The sequence below is a fragment of the Diplotaxodon limnothrissa genome, linkage group LG1 (assembly GCF_057381915.1).
Source record: "Diplotaxodon limnothrissa isolate DT_005_m linkage group LG1, D_limnothrissa_male_GT1.1, whole genome shotgun sequence".
NCBI classification, from domain to species: Eukaryota; Metazoa; Chordata; class Actinopteri; order Cichliformes; family Cichlidae; genus Diplotaxodon; species Diplotaxodon limnothrissa.
In genome coordinates, this window is record NC_140596.1 from 17333330 (window position 1) to 17351834 (window position 18505).

Consider the following 18505-nt stretch of genomic DNA (forward strand, 5'->3'; position numbering starts at 1 on the left):
GGTTCAATAAAACCCTCTGCACGAGACAAGGAAATTGCTTCCATATTTCTATGGAACACTATATAAACTTAAGAAGGATCTAAAATTTGTAGATTCCACACAAAATGTGTTTAAATGAAAAAAATAATTTGCCACCAGAATGCTGAAAAACCCATCAGTGTTCCAGTTGTTAGTTTACTTTAACAAATTATTTTTGTTCAACAGACCGTTGCATTCATTTTTTTTATTACTTGACTGACTGAAATCTAATGTTGCTTTCAGCTGAGTTTAAGAGGAAATGTGAAACAGTTTTCATCCTGTTTGTTAAATAAGAAAGTGAATGGTTACGGAGTCCTGAGATAATTTGAAGCTAGAACACTAAATCACAAAACTAAAATATCTGTAATAAATTGAAACTACTAAAAGCTGTAAGAGAAGACCGACAACTACTTTACTTTATATGCGTTATTTGCATCATATGCATTGTTTTTGCTTCTGTAAAAATTTGTGTCGTATGGATTGGGCAGATTGTATGTTGCTAAAGAGCATACAAAGCTGTGCTAGGTAGAGAAAATTACCTTCTGAGCACCATGTGAAAACAAGCAGCTGGTTGGTATTAAAAATGGTTGCTTATGTGCAGTGTTTTTGAATTTGTCATAAAATGAAGATCTGCTTGATAGTGACAGCAAAATGCTGCTAACCAACTAATTGTTTAAGTCTTTAGTTATTAAATTTATAGACAAAACATAGATTCTCCCACAAAAATTGTAAAGTTTTATATTGTGCCCCCTGCTGGTAGTTGTCACAATGAAGCGTTACTTCAGTTTCAAAGTCAACCCCCCCCCCAAAAAAGAGCACAGTCGGGTTACTTCTTTCTCACTTTTATTGAAAGAAATTGTCTTTCCTCCAGTTATCTAAAAAAAAAGGAAAAGGGAAAAAAGGAGCTTGCTTCCACTTTGCAATTCCTCATCAAACATTGCCAAAACTGGGAGGTGTGCCAAAGTCAAAGGCTGAATTAAAAATTTTGTACAGTATAATGGTCAGTCTTTAAAAATAAGAACTGCTGACAAAACAAAAGCCACGAAAACACTCAGGTGCGCAGACTTTCTGTAGGTTTGTGTGTGTACACTGCTCTTCTGTACCAAGATCAGCTGATGTATAATCTGTCAGGTGGACATGTACATTTATCCTATAGGACCAGTGGTTAAAGATTACATTCTTTAGTTTATCGAATCCTCTTCTGTTGGCGTGCGCGGTAGATGTCGTGTATGGGAGGAGCGATCGCTCCTTTATCATCCTCCTCGTCTGAGTCTGCGTTAGGCCTCTTGAGTGACTTGGCAATAGTGTGGTTCTCCATGGATCCGTTGCCCTCCCCTCCTACATCAGGCTGTCTACCAGTGATCAGCTCTACAGCAGCATCAACAGCTACAAAGAGCAGGGGTAAAAAAAGAGAAGCAGGTCAAATGAAAAGTACAACAACCTGTTAACACACAATTAGGCAGTGTAAAACAGCTGCTCTGTCACTACAGCATCCATCACCACAGCTTTTCTTCTAATGTGACTAAAAATAGAAGTTGTATGGATTCATCCTAAATAAAGACTTACTCTCAGGAAGTGTGCATCTCCTGAAAGTTTCCATGAGCTCATCCACTTGAACAAAGGGACCCTGCAGCAACAAACAATCACACACTCTTTTGAATCCAAGGAGAGGGGAAAAAACTGTTCCTAACATCTTTTATTCATTGCCAGTAAATATGAGCTTGATAAGTGTTAAGCTGCTGCTACTAACAGTGAAGCACGTAGGCGGAGGGAGCAGCTTCATTAGGATGACAGCAGCTGGGGGGACTGGGAAAACTCCACCAGGGACAGGGTGTAAACCTGGAGCTGCAGGGAGAAACACGAGAAGCTACGTCAAAGATGAATCCTTTCATGCTTTATGCAGCAGAGAGAGCAGTGGAAAGATGCATCGTGCTCGTAGGTTTACTGGATTTGAGGACTACGTACGGGCAAGGTGACGTGGCTGGAAGGGGATCATCTGATTTGTGTCTGGTTTGGGATACTCAGGTTTACGGTCAACTTCGTCCTTTAAAGCAGGTACAGAGGGTGCCACCACAGTCTCTGGTAGAAGTGCTGCCAGTTTGGCACGTGACACATCCTACAAAAAAGACACGGATACAAATTAAGTATCAGTTCATGTCAGCAGAAAAGCTGGAATCTGCTTATTTTGCAGGAACAGGATACTGCGACGCCAAATGGGAAAACACACACCTTGTATCCAAGGGCCTTGAGTTCACTGGTGGAGCAGGGATAGAGGTCCATAAACTTGTATCTATCTACGAGTAAGGCCGTTTCTTTTCCCTCGTATTCATCCTTAAAGGCCATGAAACGCCTGCGCTCGACTTTCAGAATACTGGCTAGGTCTCCTATGTTGCTCTCGAAGGCAAGGAACCGGGCCCAGATCTCACTGAAAAAAACAAAACACACATCACAGTTAATAAACATTGATATCGACAGTTATGACATAAACGTACATGTATGCAATTTATTCAATATTTGACATTACCCCGATTTTTCTGGTGATAAGCTTCCTGAGGTGAGGACACGTTCAAACAAAACCCTGGTGTTGTTATCCTCTGAAAGCCAAAAAACCCCCTGATTATTTACAACAACAACAGGAGACATTTTTGCATTACAAAGGAAGAAACTAAGACATCACTATTTCTTTGATATCAAAAGTAACCCACAGAACTTGTTACGTACCATTGAGGTGTGAGAGGTAATCGATGTATGCAAGTATGTACTCTGGAATGTCGCCATACTTCTTCAAACCCAGCTCAAAAATTTTAAAGGCCACTGATTTATCCTTTTAACAAAAAAACAAAAACAACAAAAGCCCTTAGACGTGTATGCGTGAAAAACACACAGTTCATACACTACACATCTGATCACGTGTTCTTACCTTGCTGCAGTAGTATTCCATGAGCGCTGCGGTGACGTACACATGATGACGTGTGCGTGGATCTTCTCTGGCTTTTTTAAAGATGGTGCGACCTGATTTGATGCCCTCGGCTCTCCTGGCAAACTTCATGTACTGGATGTAGACCAGTGTGGGGTCGATGTCTTCAATCGCCAACAACTTGTTATAGATGCTGTGGACCTTTTCGTACTTCATGCGACTCTAAGACAGCAGAAAAGGAAATGTGCCGATAAGCCAGCGTGCCTCTTTCAGTCTGGGTTACAGCGTGTGCAGAGTTCGTAATGGACCCTCACCTCCTCATAGTCAGCAAAAGCAAAGTATAGAAGCATGTTCTTTTTCAGAAGAGTCCCGATGGCACGTTCATAGATGTTAGCTGCCTCATCGCTGAACAGCTTTGAGTTATTCATGTCCTGAGGGGTAGGGGGAGAAATACAGACTTATGGGACTGTTTGAGCTGAAGTTTGGCTTTATTTGAAAAATACTTAAGAGCCTTTAAACAAAAATACACATTAAATTTCACAATGATAAGGTTAATCTCTTACCCCTTTCTCTGCCAAAAGTTTGCTGGACTGCTCCAGGTACTGTGCTGCCTCATACCATATGTCAGGATGGTGGCCCAGGACGAGCAGGCACTGTTCATAGGCAAACATCACTGCACCACAAAAAATAAGAGTTAGTGACTAAAATATTGGCTCTTCACCACCTGAGGTTAAGCACATCTCAAGAATGCACGTGGAGAAAGGCGTCAATCCACGCCCTCTAGTGGCTTCAATCCCACATGTCATGCATTACCCACTGACTACAGTTGAAAACGTACTAAAAAATTACATATCAGCATAACAACTGGAATTACAGTCCTCCCGACACAAACACAGAATAAGATTTACCAACAACAGCTTGGCCACAAGCAGTTACCTCTCTTTGTAATGAGGGTCTGGTCTTCTGTGCGCAGTGGGTTGCTTTTTTCCCACTGAATGTACTTCTTCCACATTTCCACCTGCTGTGCTTCCTGAGGGGAGTTCTGAGGTGGTACTGATGGTGCATTCCTGTCCAGCCCTTTCATCACTGTCTCATACTCCTGAAATATGGAAACAATACAGAAATCTGTATTAGCTTTATAATGAGAGTACACAGGACAAAGGACTGCACGTAGGCCTGTACATACTTGGGACACTGTGCAATATCTCACCTTAGCTACTCTCCTGGCATTCATGTAGTCTCTACTTCGATCCTCAATCATCTTTTTGGCCAAATGTACATTGATACCCTGTTTGTGAGACAGACAAGTCAGTCTACCAGTCACTCGGTACTCATGATGAAAAACCAAAAGCTCCATTTAAGAGCAGAAAAAGGTGGACCACCCGCCTCTTCATATTTGCTATAATCTCTCCAGAGCTGTTCAATGTTGATCATCGGGTTCACGCAGCCTCTCTGGTACACCCGCCGTACTGCGGTGATTCGCTGGTTCTCTGCATATGAACCCACAGCCTCACTAATAAAACAAAAATTTCAACATTAAAGAGATGCTAAGAGAGCTGAGTAGCAATAAGGTCATGAAACAAAAATCACTTACACTCCCTTGAGGAAATTGATGTAATCCACCCAGATCTGAAAGAGTAACAGATAGCGGTTATGCAATAGCAGTTTAAAAAACACTCATACCATTAGTACAAATACATTGTTCAGATTTGCATACCTGATATGACATAATTTCCATGCCAATTTTATCCAAGGCAAAGTCATAAGCCTGGGCCATCTTCTCTCTGATGGCAAGAAGAAGAGGTGGAAAATTGTATGGCAGTAAATAAATGCTCAATAAAACAATGCAGCTTGTCATCTTACTTGTAGCTGGGAAGCTTTCCTTTGGTCTCTCGAACATATGAGAGGTAGCATTTCCACAGGTCGATGTGCAACACTTTCATTAGGCATCTCTGAAACAACTACAGGGGCCAGAAGATGTTAGACAACAAAGCAGATGGAAACACACTTTTATATGTCACATACAGTCACAACACTTTCTCCTAACTATCTGACTCTGGATGCAGATCATCTGTTTACAATGTAGCAGGACTGCTACATTTAACGGCATGAAGTTAAACCCAGAATACCAGATTTGTTCATGTTCAAATCTTTGACCTAAAATGTATTTCATGTATATCAATTTATTGTTTTTATTTAATATTTATAAGGGGGATAAATGTTGAAAAGCTTAAAGACATCTAAAGACACACTGCTAGTGTGGAAACCTAGTGAGAAAAATCCCCCAAAGTGTCATCAATTGAGTTCAAAAGAGCAACTAACCCACTTCTAACATTTCAAAGACTTATTATTGATTTATAAAATTAATATTTTCTATTTAATCACCATTTCCAGGTGCTTTTTAATGGGTACTATAATTGTCTGTATGCATATTCCCTTTGAAATCAGAAACAATACTTAACTAGTGTATTTAGGAAGTCATACCACCCTTCCCAGATTTTAAAATTTCACTTTCAGATTTCACGAGTGAGGCGGACACTTACCTTTTCTACCTTGTCATAGTTTTTAGCCTTGATCTGAAAATAAGAGTGTAAACCAATGTTAATTTTCCAGTACTTTTATGGCTTATCGGAAACATGCATTCATGCAAATGTAACAACCATTCACAAACGCACGCACATACACGACCTCAAAGATCAACAAAGTGAAATTCACACAAGAATGACAAACTACTTTTAGAAAGGGGTTTATTTTCATTGTAGTTGCGCCACATTACCCAGGAAAAATACTGAAATTGGACTTCAGGCTGAGAAATCCAGTATTCAGAGAAAAAAAAAAAGGGCCCTTTTCCACATAGCTCAAAGCCTCAGGTGTGCTCGATCCATTAGTAAAAATTTGCAGCGATGAATTTCTTACGGCCTACTACAAATGAGCTGAAACCATCCTCCGGTACGTAGAGGTAAGGCTGTTATTTCTGTGGCATAAGCACTGTAGAAATGTGTAAGCACATCCATTTTTATCCATAGTGCAATAATAAAAATTTGAAAAATGATTAGGGGGGGTGGGGGTGGGTGCGCTGAATTAGGCTTATGGTAACAAAAACAATAACTTTGCATGGCTACACTGACAAAGCAAAGGTCACTCCTATAACACACTTAAGGAGGCTTAAATATGTAAAACGTTACAGAGATGTCATGAAATTATTAACAATGTCCTGACACTGCAGTTTAGACAGTTTACAGATTAATGTTAATATTTACACAGAAATGTGGACCAAATTCTAAACTAGTTGTTTTTGTGCGACCTATTAAACAAAAATACTAAGACTGCAACGTTCCTATGGCTGTAAGGCCCAATGTAACTGCACTGGTATGTACAAAATCCATTTTAGACCTACAAGAATAACATTAACATAAAAGATTTCAAGGTCAACTACAATTAATTAACGGTGGAACTCAATTTTCAATTTTTTTCAGTCATTAGGAAATGTCTTAAGGCGCTTAAGAAATAACCTACACTTCCTACTCTTTAAAAAAAGAACAACAAACCCAGACATAAAGCACCAGTAAACCTTTAATAATAAGAGGAAGAATACAGTGACATGTAAATCTTTGAACAACTCTTCAAAACCTGTTACAGTTACTCCGAAAAATAAATACTGTTAAATACTCTTTAAAAAAATAGGAAAAGTTGCAAAGGTGTGCAGCAACTTTTGCATGCGACAAAACTTTTCTTCGAATGTAAATGTTGCTCAAGAAACAATAAAAATCTAGGGGACACTTATATTACCACATCAGATTTTGATGAAATATTCAAGTTAAAAATCCTTTACCACCAAACACTGTACTTTGTTGATAAAAAAATGAGATCATAAACTCTTTAATGGCCAGCTTAATATCTATCGATCGATCTATGTATATAGTAAAGTAAAACTTTAGTTATTTAAGCAAGCTTTGACATAGGAATAGAAATGGCATAAGATTTAATACTAGAATGTCTAAGCTTTCTGAAATGTAGTGTATTTGGTTGGGTTACTTGCTGAAAGGGTTAAGTGTGAGAGAATCACAGGTAGCTTTGTCAACAAAAGCTTTTACTAGAGCTGATGCAAATCCTGTTTTTGTGTAACACTGGAACAGAGAAGTTACATAATGTGCACAAATTACACTGCAGTGATGTTTTGTTTGGATGCATCTGCCTAGGTGGTTGTAGAAAAGCTCCTCCTGATATTTAACATGCCACATCCCTCTTTGCACTAAGTTGCATAATCGCTTCAAGCACAAAATTCTACTTGAGATGACTTGCTGCAACACACCTTTTTGTTAATGATTTAAAGCTTACTATCAGCTTACTTCAACTGAAAAAAATGGAACGATCACAAGAAAAACATGAATATAATTAGACAAACAGCTTAAAGTAGAGAAAGCACTTCAAGGCAGAAGATTAGTAAAGCCACATAATTTCTATTAAAAAAAATTAAACGCAACTTCTCCACTATTTGTTGAAGATAACTACACTGAACTTTCCTTGAGGTGCCCTAGTTTCTGAGAAATGCAATCAAAATAGTCCTAATGTATAAGAGTGCGGATTTTCTAAGTTTCCAATTTTTGAGGTCCACCATCCAACAAATGAATACAGTACTGGCCGCTATCTTTCAACACTGCTGTTATGGTAGCGCAAATCTGCAGTTCATATGTGAATACACAGTAGCTCAACTGCATTTAGTTCCCATAGTCATAAAGGTTATACAGGAGGATCCACTCTGAGAGAAAACAAGACACGAACTTAACAAACGTAGGCACACTTTACCCTGTTGTTTCCTCTCAAAACATTATCCATCATAGCACAGGCTGCTCATACTGTATAACTCAAACAAGTTAATGCACCCTGAAGGAAGCCCAAAGTAAGTTAGCCCCATTAAGCTCTTCTTACAAACTGCGTGTAAAATATTTTAGTAAGGGTACAAAATATAGATAAACCTCAGTCTAACAGTTAAAAACAGCTGGTTAGTCTCACTATAAAGTGCCTATATTAATCAGACATAACTTTGTATTTTGATCAATGTGCTGTCTCAACATAAACCCAACTGAGCCGTGGTCTCTAAAACTAGGTCTTCAAAAGTGGTGAGTTATGAAGAAGACATGCTATGATCTGCACAGAGCAAATGAAGTCTTTAGAAAATGTGCCTAACACACACAAAAGAATTTTGCATCGACTTTAAGTGAAGAACACTATGACGATTTTTGACTACTTAACTCTTTAATTTTTTTTAAGTTGAGATCATCCCCCACATACTTACCACACAGACTTTCTTTCTACATTATCATAAAATAAAAAAAATAATTTAAAAATATACATATATTACAAACACATTCATCAAACTACGATAGTATAAAAAGGCCTTCTGTTGCTGGGGGAAAAAAAACACTGTTTTAGTTATTGACTGTTATTTCAGCTAACAGAAGGCTTAATGCAAGTATGCCGGAATAAAAACTGGGTTTGGGGTTTTGGAATTAACTGTTTGGTGGGGAAAGAGGACTAAACAACGTGGGTTTAAAAAACAAAACAAACTTTAAAAGTATTGTATAAGATCAGATTCAAAAATCAGCTTTATTAGTCGAGCATGCTTATCCATATAACAAATCTGACACTTGCTTAGAGCTCTTCCCTGCCATCTTCTGTTGCTACTAGCTGACCTCTAAAACTACACACACTAAAAGCTTACTTAACTTGAAATGCCATATTTTTTAATGTCAGTACTGTTTACATTTTATTTGCTTTGCATTTTATTGTAAATGTTAATATTATGTAAAATGGGGGAAAAAAAAAAAAAAAATCAGTCTACTGTCATGTCTTCTGCAGGTCCACAGCTTTGTTTAAAGCTGACAGTAGATGGTGTATCTACTATTCGTTTAAAATTTATAATTACTTTCCTGCTTTAAAAAAAAGGATCCTAAGCAAACATCTAAAGTTAGAAACCACATATGTTCAAGTTAGTTTTTTTTAAATAGAGCGACTTTAAATAAAAATATTGTTTACGAGTCAAGCTTCCAGACAAAAAAAAAAAAAAAAAAAAAGAGGCACCAGTGATGTGTAGATGCAACTGTTTTATTTTAACCCTCTAGCTTGTCTGCAGCAGATTACCAAGCAATAACCCAATAATAACAGTAATAGTAGACAACTCTTTAATAGCTTGCTGTTGATATTTTTAGAGGGCCTAAAAAGTGTGGACTTTAACAGTGATGCTTTACTGATGCAAATTAAGGAAATTGCTACTGGTCGTTTTAGAAGAGACTAGTCTGTTTGGAAAAGCACATCTCTCCCTGTATTTCAGTGTGTGAAGACCAGGGGTGGACACATGGGGGTGATGTAACTTCACACAGGGAAGAAACCCCCTCAACCAGCCAACTACAGCCACTAGAACCTCAAATAAACCCACATTTGGTGCACAGCACAAAAGTAGCAAGTCTCCAGAAGGCAGGAGTGGCCTTTTAACTGGAAACTAAAGTCTGATGATTTGGTGCAAGTTCCTGTGTAACTTTTGGAAAGCACTGGTTTAAAATCAGTTGCAGTCATCTTCTGCAAAGGTGAAGGGCATCAAGGTTATTTTATTTGGTTAGCAAAAATTATTTGTTTGGGGAGGGGGGGGGGAATAAAAAGTCATTCTATCAGTAGCAGCGAAGCCTGTTGATGGCATTGAGGCAATAGGGTCACTTGTCTTCAGGAGGAGTGGGGAGAAAGAAAGGGCCACACAGTTAAAATGTTTTTATACAGTTACCCAAAAGAAATGACACAGGAGGCAATAAATTGACACAACAAGTGAATAAAAGGCTAATGCACTCCAATACTATTAAAATAGTTTTAATACTGTTGCAGACCAAACATGCAACAAATGCACTTTACCCCATTAAAAATATGGCGCAGAAAATGTGTACTTTAAAATCCTGGGAACATAAGAAGAATTTTGTGGAAAAGATACTGTTAGAACTAATTCCCCCTTTGAATTTTTAAAAAGGCACAACTCTTAAGAAGTCAAGCAAGAGCCTGGGAAATATAAAGCGTTCCACATCATTCTTCACACATGTTCAATCCATGTCCTTCAGGTTTAAATCACTTGTTAATCGTGACTGTTGATGGCAATCTTGTAATGAAAACTACAAAATTTAGGACCAATAGTTCCAGCTGAAGTAGGCAGGCTCAGCGATCCAAAATAAGAGTTGCGACTTTATTGGTCATTAAAGTAAGACAGTTTGGTCGTGTGAAAATCACATTGTTGATCATTTGAGGAAAAAACTAAAATCCCAGCCATGCACACTAAATAAAATTTAAAAACAAAAGTCTTAACCTCAGCTTCAATGTATAGCTTCCAGAATCTGCCAGAACTTGGGAACTGTGAGACAAGTCGCTCATATGTCTTCCTTGCTTTGTCTATGGGTTGGTTCTAAAGAAGGAAAATGCATTGACACCTCACACTATTTAACATATCAAAAACCAGTCATGGGAGGAAAAGATTTTATGGCTGCTTTGTATTCTAACAGTTTATAACCCAAGCCCAACCACCCTTATTCCCCAGTTTCCTTAACCCCAGGAATACAACTCTGTGTCACTAAACCTGTGCTTCTCGAATCAGAATGCTCCATGCGTCAAGGTCATATGGGTTTTCTTCCAACTTCTTCTCTGCCTTCTTCACCTTCTCAGGGATATATTCTGCTGCTGCCTGCAAGACAGCACAAAGGCACAGGGACAACATAGTTATGCCTCTGAATAGTGCTGGGAAAAACTAATCTAAGGGCCCATCTTGAGGCTTAGAACATACATAAGTAGGTTTAGTATTCTATGGTAGTCAATAATAGAATAACTGGCTACAACACTGCAGGTAGAGAAATTTACGAATATTTGGGTGGTAATTCACATTACAAATACAGAACAATGTCCAATTAGCTGGCATGTTAACTCCTTTTACGTGGCGCGACTAAGACTACATTCGATTGATGTGTACTAATAGATTATAAAAGTGTTTAAATTAACTCAATTGGTTTAACAACAAGCGTTAAGTCGCGACTTTACTACAAACGCTTATACGCAATATGGCGAACGACGGGCTAAACTTGCAGCTTTCAGTCGTAACCCAAACATACATATCTGCTACTAGTACTAGCTAAAATCGACGTAGAATAAGTCGAAACATAAGCAAATACTACCGCTTTGTCAACTTGCTAACATTATCCAAAATAACACGGTGTAAATCATGCATTCTTTTCAGCACGGGTTAGCTTGACCCGCTGCGTGTAGCTACCTGTTCGGCCGTTGCCTCCGTCGACATGGCTGGAAGAGTAACCTAGGTTAGAAATGTCTTTATCAATTGTGTGAACACTCAAAGAATAACGCGATGGCACGTTTTTTTTTAAAAACACTTCGTAATCGGCATAGCTTCAAAAAACACGATCACATTGCCATCAAGCGACTAGCCGCTCAACGGCTCGCCGATGTCTTAAAATGGCGTGACACTGGTGTTCCGCTCCGCCAATGGCAACAACAATAACAGTTCCGGCACGAGTCCTTCAAAATAAAGCGCCGATCTCTACGAAAGCGAGTTTGACAGTGTGCCCTTTGCCCCGCTCCTCTGAGTGCAGTTTATCTAAAGTTAAATTGTATGTTCTGTACACTACATTGTGTAAGAAAAATGATTTACACGATTAAAACTATAGTCTATTTGCATTTTTTCAAGTTTATTATTTTTTAAAATAAATAAATAAAATACCATGAAATTCTAAATGTGCCTTGTAAATTATGTTTTACTGTGATGTGCATCTGCTAATGTGCACTCAGGTGATTCCTATGCGACTGCAAACCGTGTTACAATTTTGACCTATAGGCGGCCTCTAGTAGTCTAGTAGTCAGTCAGTTTACAAATACTAACTTGTACCTCGACCCCTAGGCTTATTAATCCTTTTTGTGTAGATAAAAATACATACATAAATTAAAGCAAATCCGCTGTTTACTGAAATTGCAGAAGATATGGCAATCAGTAAAACAAAGCTTGTTTTGTGCTGCAGACTGCTGGCCACCTCACTGGCCAATAGGGGGAGACAAACGATAACCATCGAGAGCGCGCACTTTCATATAACCGTCTGGCAAAATCCAAGCAGACCAAAGCAAAAGACCACAGAGCCAGATCACGAGTAGACTGCTACCTTTTTTTTCTTCTTCTTTCGTCCATACAAACTATTTCAGCAACAGCAACGCCGTGTTCGGTCTTCAGTGCTAAAGGAATTGATATACGGGGCCTTCTGCACATGTGGGTTCTTCTGATTACCCCCATTATCATCCCAGCTGTCCTCACCCAAGATAAACCAAGTTAGACAAGAGGTGTTCACACCTGTTTTCCAGCTGACCGGGCAGGCTCTGTGATTTGTTGTGTGTGACTCGGGTGAGGACAGATGAGGACTGACAAAGACAAATGCCTTTTGGTGGATTACATTATAGCTGGTCGACTCAGACACAAGGGGCTTATGGGCAGCTTTTTTGCCAGCTGGGTGCCTCCTGCCTGTCTGAGTAGTAGATTTCAGCTTGTATTTCCTTTGAAGGCTAGTCAGCATGTTTTTGGCATCACTAGTCCTACCTTTCATCATATTGATCTAGATTTCATATCTCTTCCAGGATCAGAATTAGAAAAAAAAACTGTTATTGCTGGTCTTTTCACAGCAGATCAGGCGAGCAGTACAAATTAAGATAAAAGGGAAAAAAAAGTCAGGAGTGGAATGAAGATGTGCTTGGACAATCGGTTAAGCACCTTCTATCTGGGGCATTAGGGGTTGTGTCAATGTGAAGCCTAGAGTAAGTACTAGCTAGCTTATTTTTAGAACACATGATAGAAGGGTGGCTAAAAAGAGGATGCTGCTGCCTTTGGATTGTACATTTTCATATTCTATTTTTATTATTTTCTTCTAACTTTACTAGGCTATAGTAAGTATGCTGCTGACACTTTACTAGAGGAACAAATCATGAAGCAATCACATTAACAATTCAAACTTTATTGTTATTATTCTGAATATATGTAACCAAAAGTTGGAAATTGTATTTCACATTGTCATTTATTGATGTTAGCTATATATCCATCTCATCCTGGCAAAACCCGAAGGGGGACTATAGTATTGCATTAACACTTTGCCTGTGCTTTATTATACTTCAAATGTAAGCTACATCTCTGTGTTCATTCTTTTGTTCCTCTCATCCTTCTCACCCCCTTTGTCTTTATCATGTATGTTGTCAGTAATTTTCAGTATACCTTATTTCTTTTTATGAAAAAAAAAGCTCCCCATTGTAGTGTACTGTTTTCTGTCTAACCGACTTCCCAGAAACGAACCAGTGAATCCCCCATCTTTGCACCTGCTCTGTAATCGTTTAATCTGGACTGGCCAATGCCGTCAGTTCGCAAACATTCGCATCCAGTTCCTAGAGAAAAGAGACATGTTAGAGGCTGGCAGGCCCGCGGAGCGGTGCGTCTAGACAGGGTAACGGACACCCTTTACAGAGATGGGCAACGCTGCCCAAAGAAGACGGAGACGCGCTTGAATTGTGTAGCTACGACGTGGGTTCGGTGTGGTGTTTCTGGAAGCTCATATGCAAGAGTTATTTAGTGTTTAAAATGTGGGAGATGGTGGCGTTACCGAGAGCGAGCTCTCCCTTCCTGTCGTCTAGGACAAGATGGCAGCAATGCAGGCGAACTGTACATGGTATGGATTTATAAGTCCATAACATGTTCAGAGAAGCCCTGGATTATACTTATAGTGACTCTATGTGAAGGTAAGCAGCGGGGTGGTGGGAAGGCTATTTTTCTGTGGTGTTTATTTAGCCTAACCTTTGAAATGGTAGTCTAAATGTGACGCAATACTAAGTGACAACTTAGCTACAAACTTAGCTAGCGAGCTTTTGCCTTTATAACCCAATATGTAAGCGTACCTTTCGTGCGCAGGTAGTTCCCCCAGCACTTTGGATATTTGATTGGTTAAACCTGAATTAATTTTCTCTTTTAGTCAAACTGCAGTGTTATTATGTGCAAATTATTGGCGTGAGTGCCAACACTGACGCGTTTGCTGTTTTCAGTGTTGTCACGGCGACCAGTTGATTTCTTTTAACTCAAGGTCGACTCGTTTAGCTTTGGAAACTGCAATCGTTTGTTCTGTTAACTAACTCTAACTGGACGATAAGGATCGTGTGACTTAAGTAGTGAGTGCTGTGTTAGTTAAGGTTACATTGGGTTTCGCCTGTGAGTCAGCTAACATATGCTAGTCAAAGATTGTCCAATAATGTTAATACTTTATCATAATCAGGCATGGCAAAAATAAGCAGACTTTATGTACAACCCAGTCATACTTTTTGGTTTAAATTTGTACCAGATGTATGGCAGTGCCACGTGTTGTTAAATTGTAGTTAACTGGAAGTCTAATTGTGATGAAGCATTTGAAGTGTCTCTGTCATTTTCAGACGTTTATGTTTTTCGGTAATGATGATCTAGAAAAAAACCCTTTCAAGATAGAATACTAACAACAGCTCATTGAAGTGCACCCAGACTTGCGTTTTCCTGGACCAAAAATATGAAGCTGTTTTTGTCAGCAGGCATAAACACGTTGGAAGAAAAAAGGTTTAAGAACCCAAAGTATCAAGTTAATCATACAGTATATCTGTAATGATCTGCTTGGTGTTTTGCCGCATTGACTGTGGTGGTTTTGTGTTAAATATAAAGATTAGGACGTATAAGTGAGTTCCTTTGTGTGATCCAGCAAAATTAAAGTGTGCTGTGTAATTGTAGGCAAGATTATTTGAACAGCCAGCTATTTATGTGGCGGCAGCCATAGTGAGGTTCCTTCTCCTTTTAAAACTCAGAGAAATTCAATACCCAGACTGTGGCTTGTAAAGCTAATGTACTTTCCCTGCCTTACAGTTTCTTTTTCTTTTTACATTGTCAGTAACACTTGTCTGATGTAAATAGCATCAAGTGACTATCCAGTAATGTGTTGCTCATTTGGTTATGAGTAACTTAGATAAACTAGTCTTTAAGTTTCACAGCCTATTATAATACCTTGGTGACGTTACCACCAGTGAGCACTTGTGAGACTCAGAGTAAACTTCAGCACTGCACTGCTATTTTTTTGTGAATTTTTTTTCTCCCCTCGATACTCTTGTCTGCTGATTATGTCTGTGTTCTTCACTTTATCAGTAGCATAGAAAGGCCACTAATGCATGGCTGTGGGTGGCAATGATGGCAGTAATGACAGATGAAAGTCAGGCCAGTAAATAACATAACTAGTGGTTTACCTTACAGTAATTGGTATTAGTGAGCAATTTTGGTTGGTGAGTGAGGGAATAATGACTGCACATATCTACTAAACCTGGGGCAACTGGTTATCTGTTTTGCACTGTGGCAAGCTTAAAGACCGGTTCTTGGGTGATGTTATCTTGAGGTGTGGGTACAGACATGAGGTAGTAAACGGTTACGCAGAGAGGTGTGGTGAGGGAAACATCAGTCTTCACTCTATCTTAACTGAAGTAATTGCTTTATTGTCTCTTGCCAATATCATGCACATACAGACAGCATCTTCTCAAAATGGCCCCCAATCCATTTCCTGCCCACTTTAAATACTCTAAAGACCACGCCTTCTCAATTCAGACTGGCCTATAAAAGAGCTGCAATTGGCCTCCTCTTTACTGGGAAAACAAGATGGCCACCACAGAGGTAACCTGCAGAACACTTTGTTACATTAGTGCTTCCTAGCATAAACAAAACGGAGTGATTGAGTGTGTACGTAAGAGACCACCATGACATGAAGAAGCTGTGATGTAGACTGAATTGCAGAAGTGTTGGGTGGTAACTGTGTGTTATCTCAAAAGTAAACATCTATTACAGCTCACAGGGGATAATTACCAGTGATCTGGTCAAAACCTTTATTTTATTTACATTTCAGTTGCTTTTGTTCAGAAAGTGGAGAGGTAAAATAACTCTCTTCTAGTCTATAATGGCTTAATGAGTGTAAGACCTTGTGGGTGGCTATGATAAACGATTACCTGATAGAAGTAAATTCTTATTTTTGTCAGTAGTATTTTCTTGTGTAACTTAGTTCACAAGATGCAATAAGGCAGTGGGTAATTTTTAAGAGAATGAATGAAGTGAATGGAAAAAATGGGGGATTGCTCTGTAATTGACACCATAATGAATCTCTTCATTGTAATAGTTAACTATACTGCGCATTGCCTACTAACTGGAGCTATTTCAACAAGAAGACTGCTAAATGATAGTCATAAGTTCACAGTTGAGAAATCATGAGGTCACATGCTTTAGGAAATGGAGAGGCTTTTTATCTAATGAGCATACAAGATCAAGTTCACGAGACACAGCACCACACTGTGCTGTGAGGCTGTAGGCCTGCAATATAAAACAGCAATGACTGTTTAATTCTCAAGCTTATATGGCAAAAGCAGAAAGTTGGGTTGGTTCAAAGTAGGTGTTTTTATTTCCACAATGACCATCTGTATTTACCTTCATCATCTGATGAGAACATGTCTGTTTTTGTTTCATGCATAAACATTCATATTCTGGGTCCTGTTTGGTAAAAAGTAGCCATAACGAGTTTGTTCTTTAAAGTTGGTCTTAAGAATGAGAAATACTTTATTTATCTAATATTTGGGAAATTATTTTGTTACAACTGCCGGTAGCACATCTGACAAGAAATGCAACTACTTGAAAAAATTTTTTAAGCAACACTGTTGTTTAAACTTCGGTAGATCAAGATGGAGAAAAAAGACACAAGGGATTAAATGTTACCACTTTCTGCCAATTCATAATAAGTATAATTATTATCTGTTATTAGTCATCAGACTTGAATCGTGTGTTTTGAAGAGGACTGGTGTTTATGCTTGGTGTTACACTGTTCCCCACTAGAATAAAAAGTTTATATGGTTCAGTTTTGTTTAAAAACTGTAGCTGATTTAGTCAAATATTTATATATAAAAGGACTTCTGTTTTACAGATTTTTTTTTTCTTTGTTTGTTTGTTTTTGATTTTGGTACAGTAAGCAGAGCTTCCTAACAGAATGTTGGAATGATGTTTTGATATGCTATATGACAAACAGCCACACTAGAGGTCGGCGATATAGTCGTAAAATTATATTGCAATTTTTAAGAAAATTTGTGATATTTGTGACAATATAGGGAACAAAATTACTGAACTTTTTTTTATTAGAAATTTTAAGTAAGCGCATAAAAAGACTGCTTAACACTTATAACAATTATATAACAATATAAAGTAATTAAAATAAATATCCTTTTAACTTGCCAGGAGCCTGTACTTAATAATAATAATAATAATAATAATAATAATAATAATAATAATAATAATAATAATAATAATAAAACTAAAAAATATTTGCTATTTTAGATTGTGGGTCAAGCTTAAAGCTACTTAAAGCTCTATTTTTTTTTCCACTGTGTAATTGCATCAGTAATTGCCAGCCACTGCTTGGTCTCTCTGTTGTATTGAGTGCTGTTATATTTGTTTATATTTGGGTCGCACATCATCAGCTGCTAGCATCTCCTCTGTCATAGCCTGGTTGTACTTGTTGGTGTGTTTTTGTCTAAAGTGGTGAAATGCGTTCATCGTGTCTTATCCAAACTTGTCTCATTGTTGTGTGCCCTAGGGAATGCAAATCCATGGCATTGCTATTAGGGTTGCAACGATTAGTCGACTAGTCACGATTACCTCAACTATTAAAATCGTCGACGACTAATATAGTCGACATGTCGTTTGAAGCTTTGTGAGATCCCAAAAGACGCAGGAATAAGTAGTAGGATTTTAGAGTGTAATAATGGACTGAAACAGAAGATGGCAGCACTGCATGTGCAAGGATGCCAGCTGCCGTTAAACCTCGAAGAAGAAGCAGTGTCCGGTGTCGTAGCTGTGTCCAAATTCAGGAATCGGATCCTCCTGTGCCCGCATTTGTAGGCGCCACAATGAAGACTGTCCAAATTCGAAGACTCAGACAAATGCGGCCTTCATTTCCCTAGATTTGAAGGATGGGTCGGGTGTATACTTCATGGCCCAACCTATCCCAGAATTCATAGCGCGGCCCTGCTCAATTTCCAGCAATGGCGGCAGCTAGTTAGTTTTAATATTACTCTTATTATTCTTTCTGGGTCACAAAATAAATGTTTAACATATTTTCAGGCGAGAATGTAGCTGTGCAACCCTCAAATATCTGCTCAGTTTATCAAGACACCACATATTTTCGGAGCGCTTACCCACCAGCTCGATAGCTAGCCGGGGTTCAAGGCTCACTAGAGCCCATGAGAACACCGGACTCCCAGCAAATCGTTTTCAAACCCACCGCCGTCTTTCGCTACTCAGGTTAAACATGATATATAAGTCACTTAGATAACTTAAAAATATTATTGTTTGGCTTTTTTCAGTATTTTATTTGTTCCTGAGTAAATCGGTTTGGCTGAGATTAAAGTTATAGTTTTTACACAGCTGAATAAACGTCAAGCAGACAACTGATTATCAGAAGTGTGAGATGCTCG

The 18505-nt window shown here is 38.6% G+C and overlaps 2 protein-coding genes across 4 annotated transcripts in view; one reads left to right on the forward strand and one right to left on the reverse strand.

Annotated features, from left to right (window-relative positions):
- Window positions 1-894: 894 nt before the first annotated feature.
- cstf3 (cleavage stimulation factor, 3' pre-RNA, subunit 3) lies at window positions 895-11442 on the reverse strand. The gene is made up of 20 exons (XM_085353991.1): window positions 11229-11442; window positions 10545-10649; window positions 10278-10373; window positions 5479-5511; window positions 4799-4896; window positions 4653-4719; window positions 4530-4564; window positions 4322-4448; window positions 4146-4223; window positions 3872-4034; window positions 3499-3608; window positions 3250-3366; window positions 2939-3157; window positions 2740-2842; window positions 2543-2612; window positions 2248-2443; window positions 1984-2134; window positions 1769-1863; window positions 1585-1645; window positions 895-1404 (listed from the first exon to the last, which is right to left on the reverse strand). The coding sequence occupies exons 1-20, from the start codon at window positions 11253-11255 to the stop codon at window positions 1205-1207; spliced, it is 2151 nt and encodes a 716-aa protein (XP_085210117.1). The 5' UTR covers window positions 11256-11442; the 3' UTR covers window positions 895-1204.
- Window positions 11443-13399: 1957 nt separating this feature from the next.
- hipk3b (homeodomain interacting protein kinase 3b) overlaps window positions 13400-18505 on the forward strand; it is a 48378-nt gene continuing 43272 nt past the window's right edge. For all 3 annotated transcript variants that reach the window (XM_085372148.1, XM_085372306.1, XM_085372227.1), the window contains exon 1: window positions 13400-13738. In XM_085372148.1, the coding sequence (XP_085228274.1) occupies window positions 13666-13738 (73 nt within the window). In that variant the 5' untranslated portion in view covers window positions 13400-13665. The remainder of the gene's footprint in view (window positions 13739-18505) is intronic.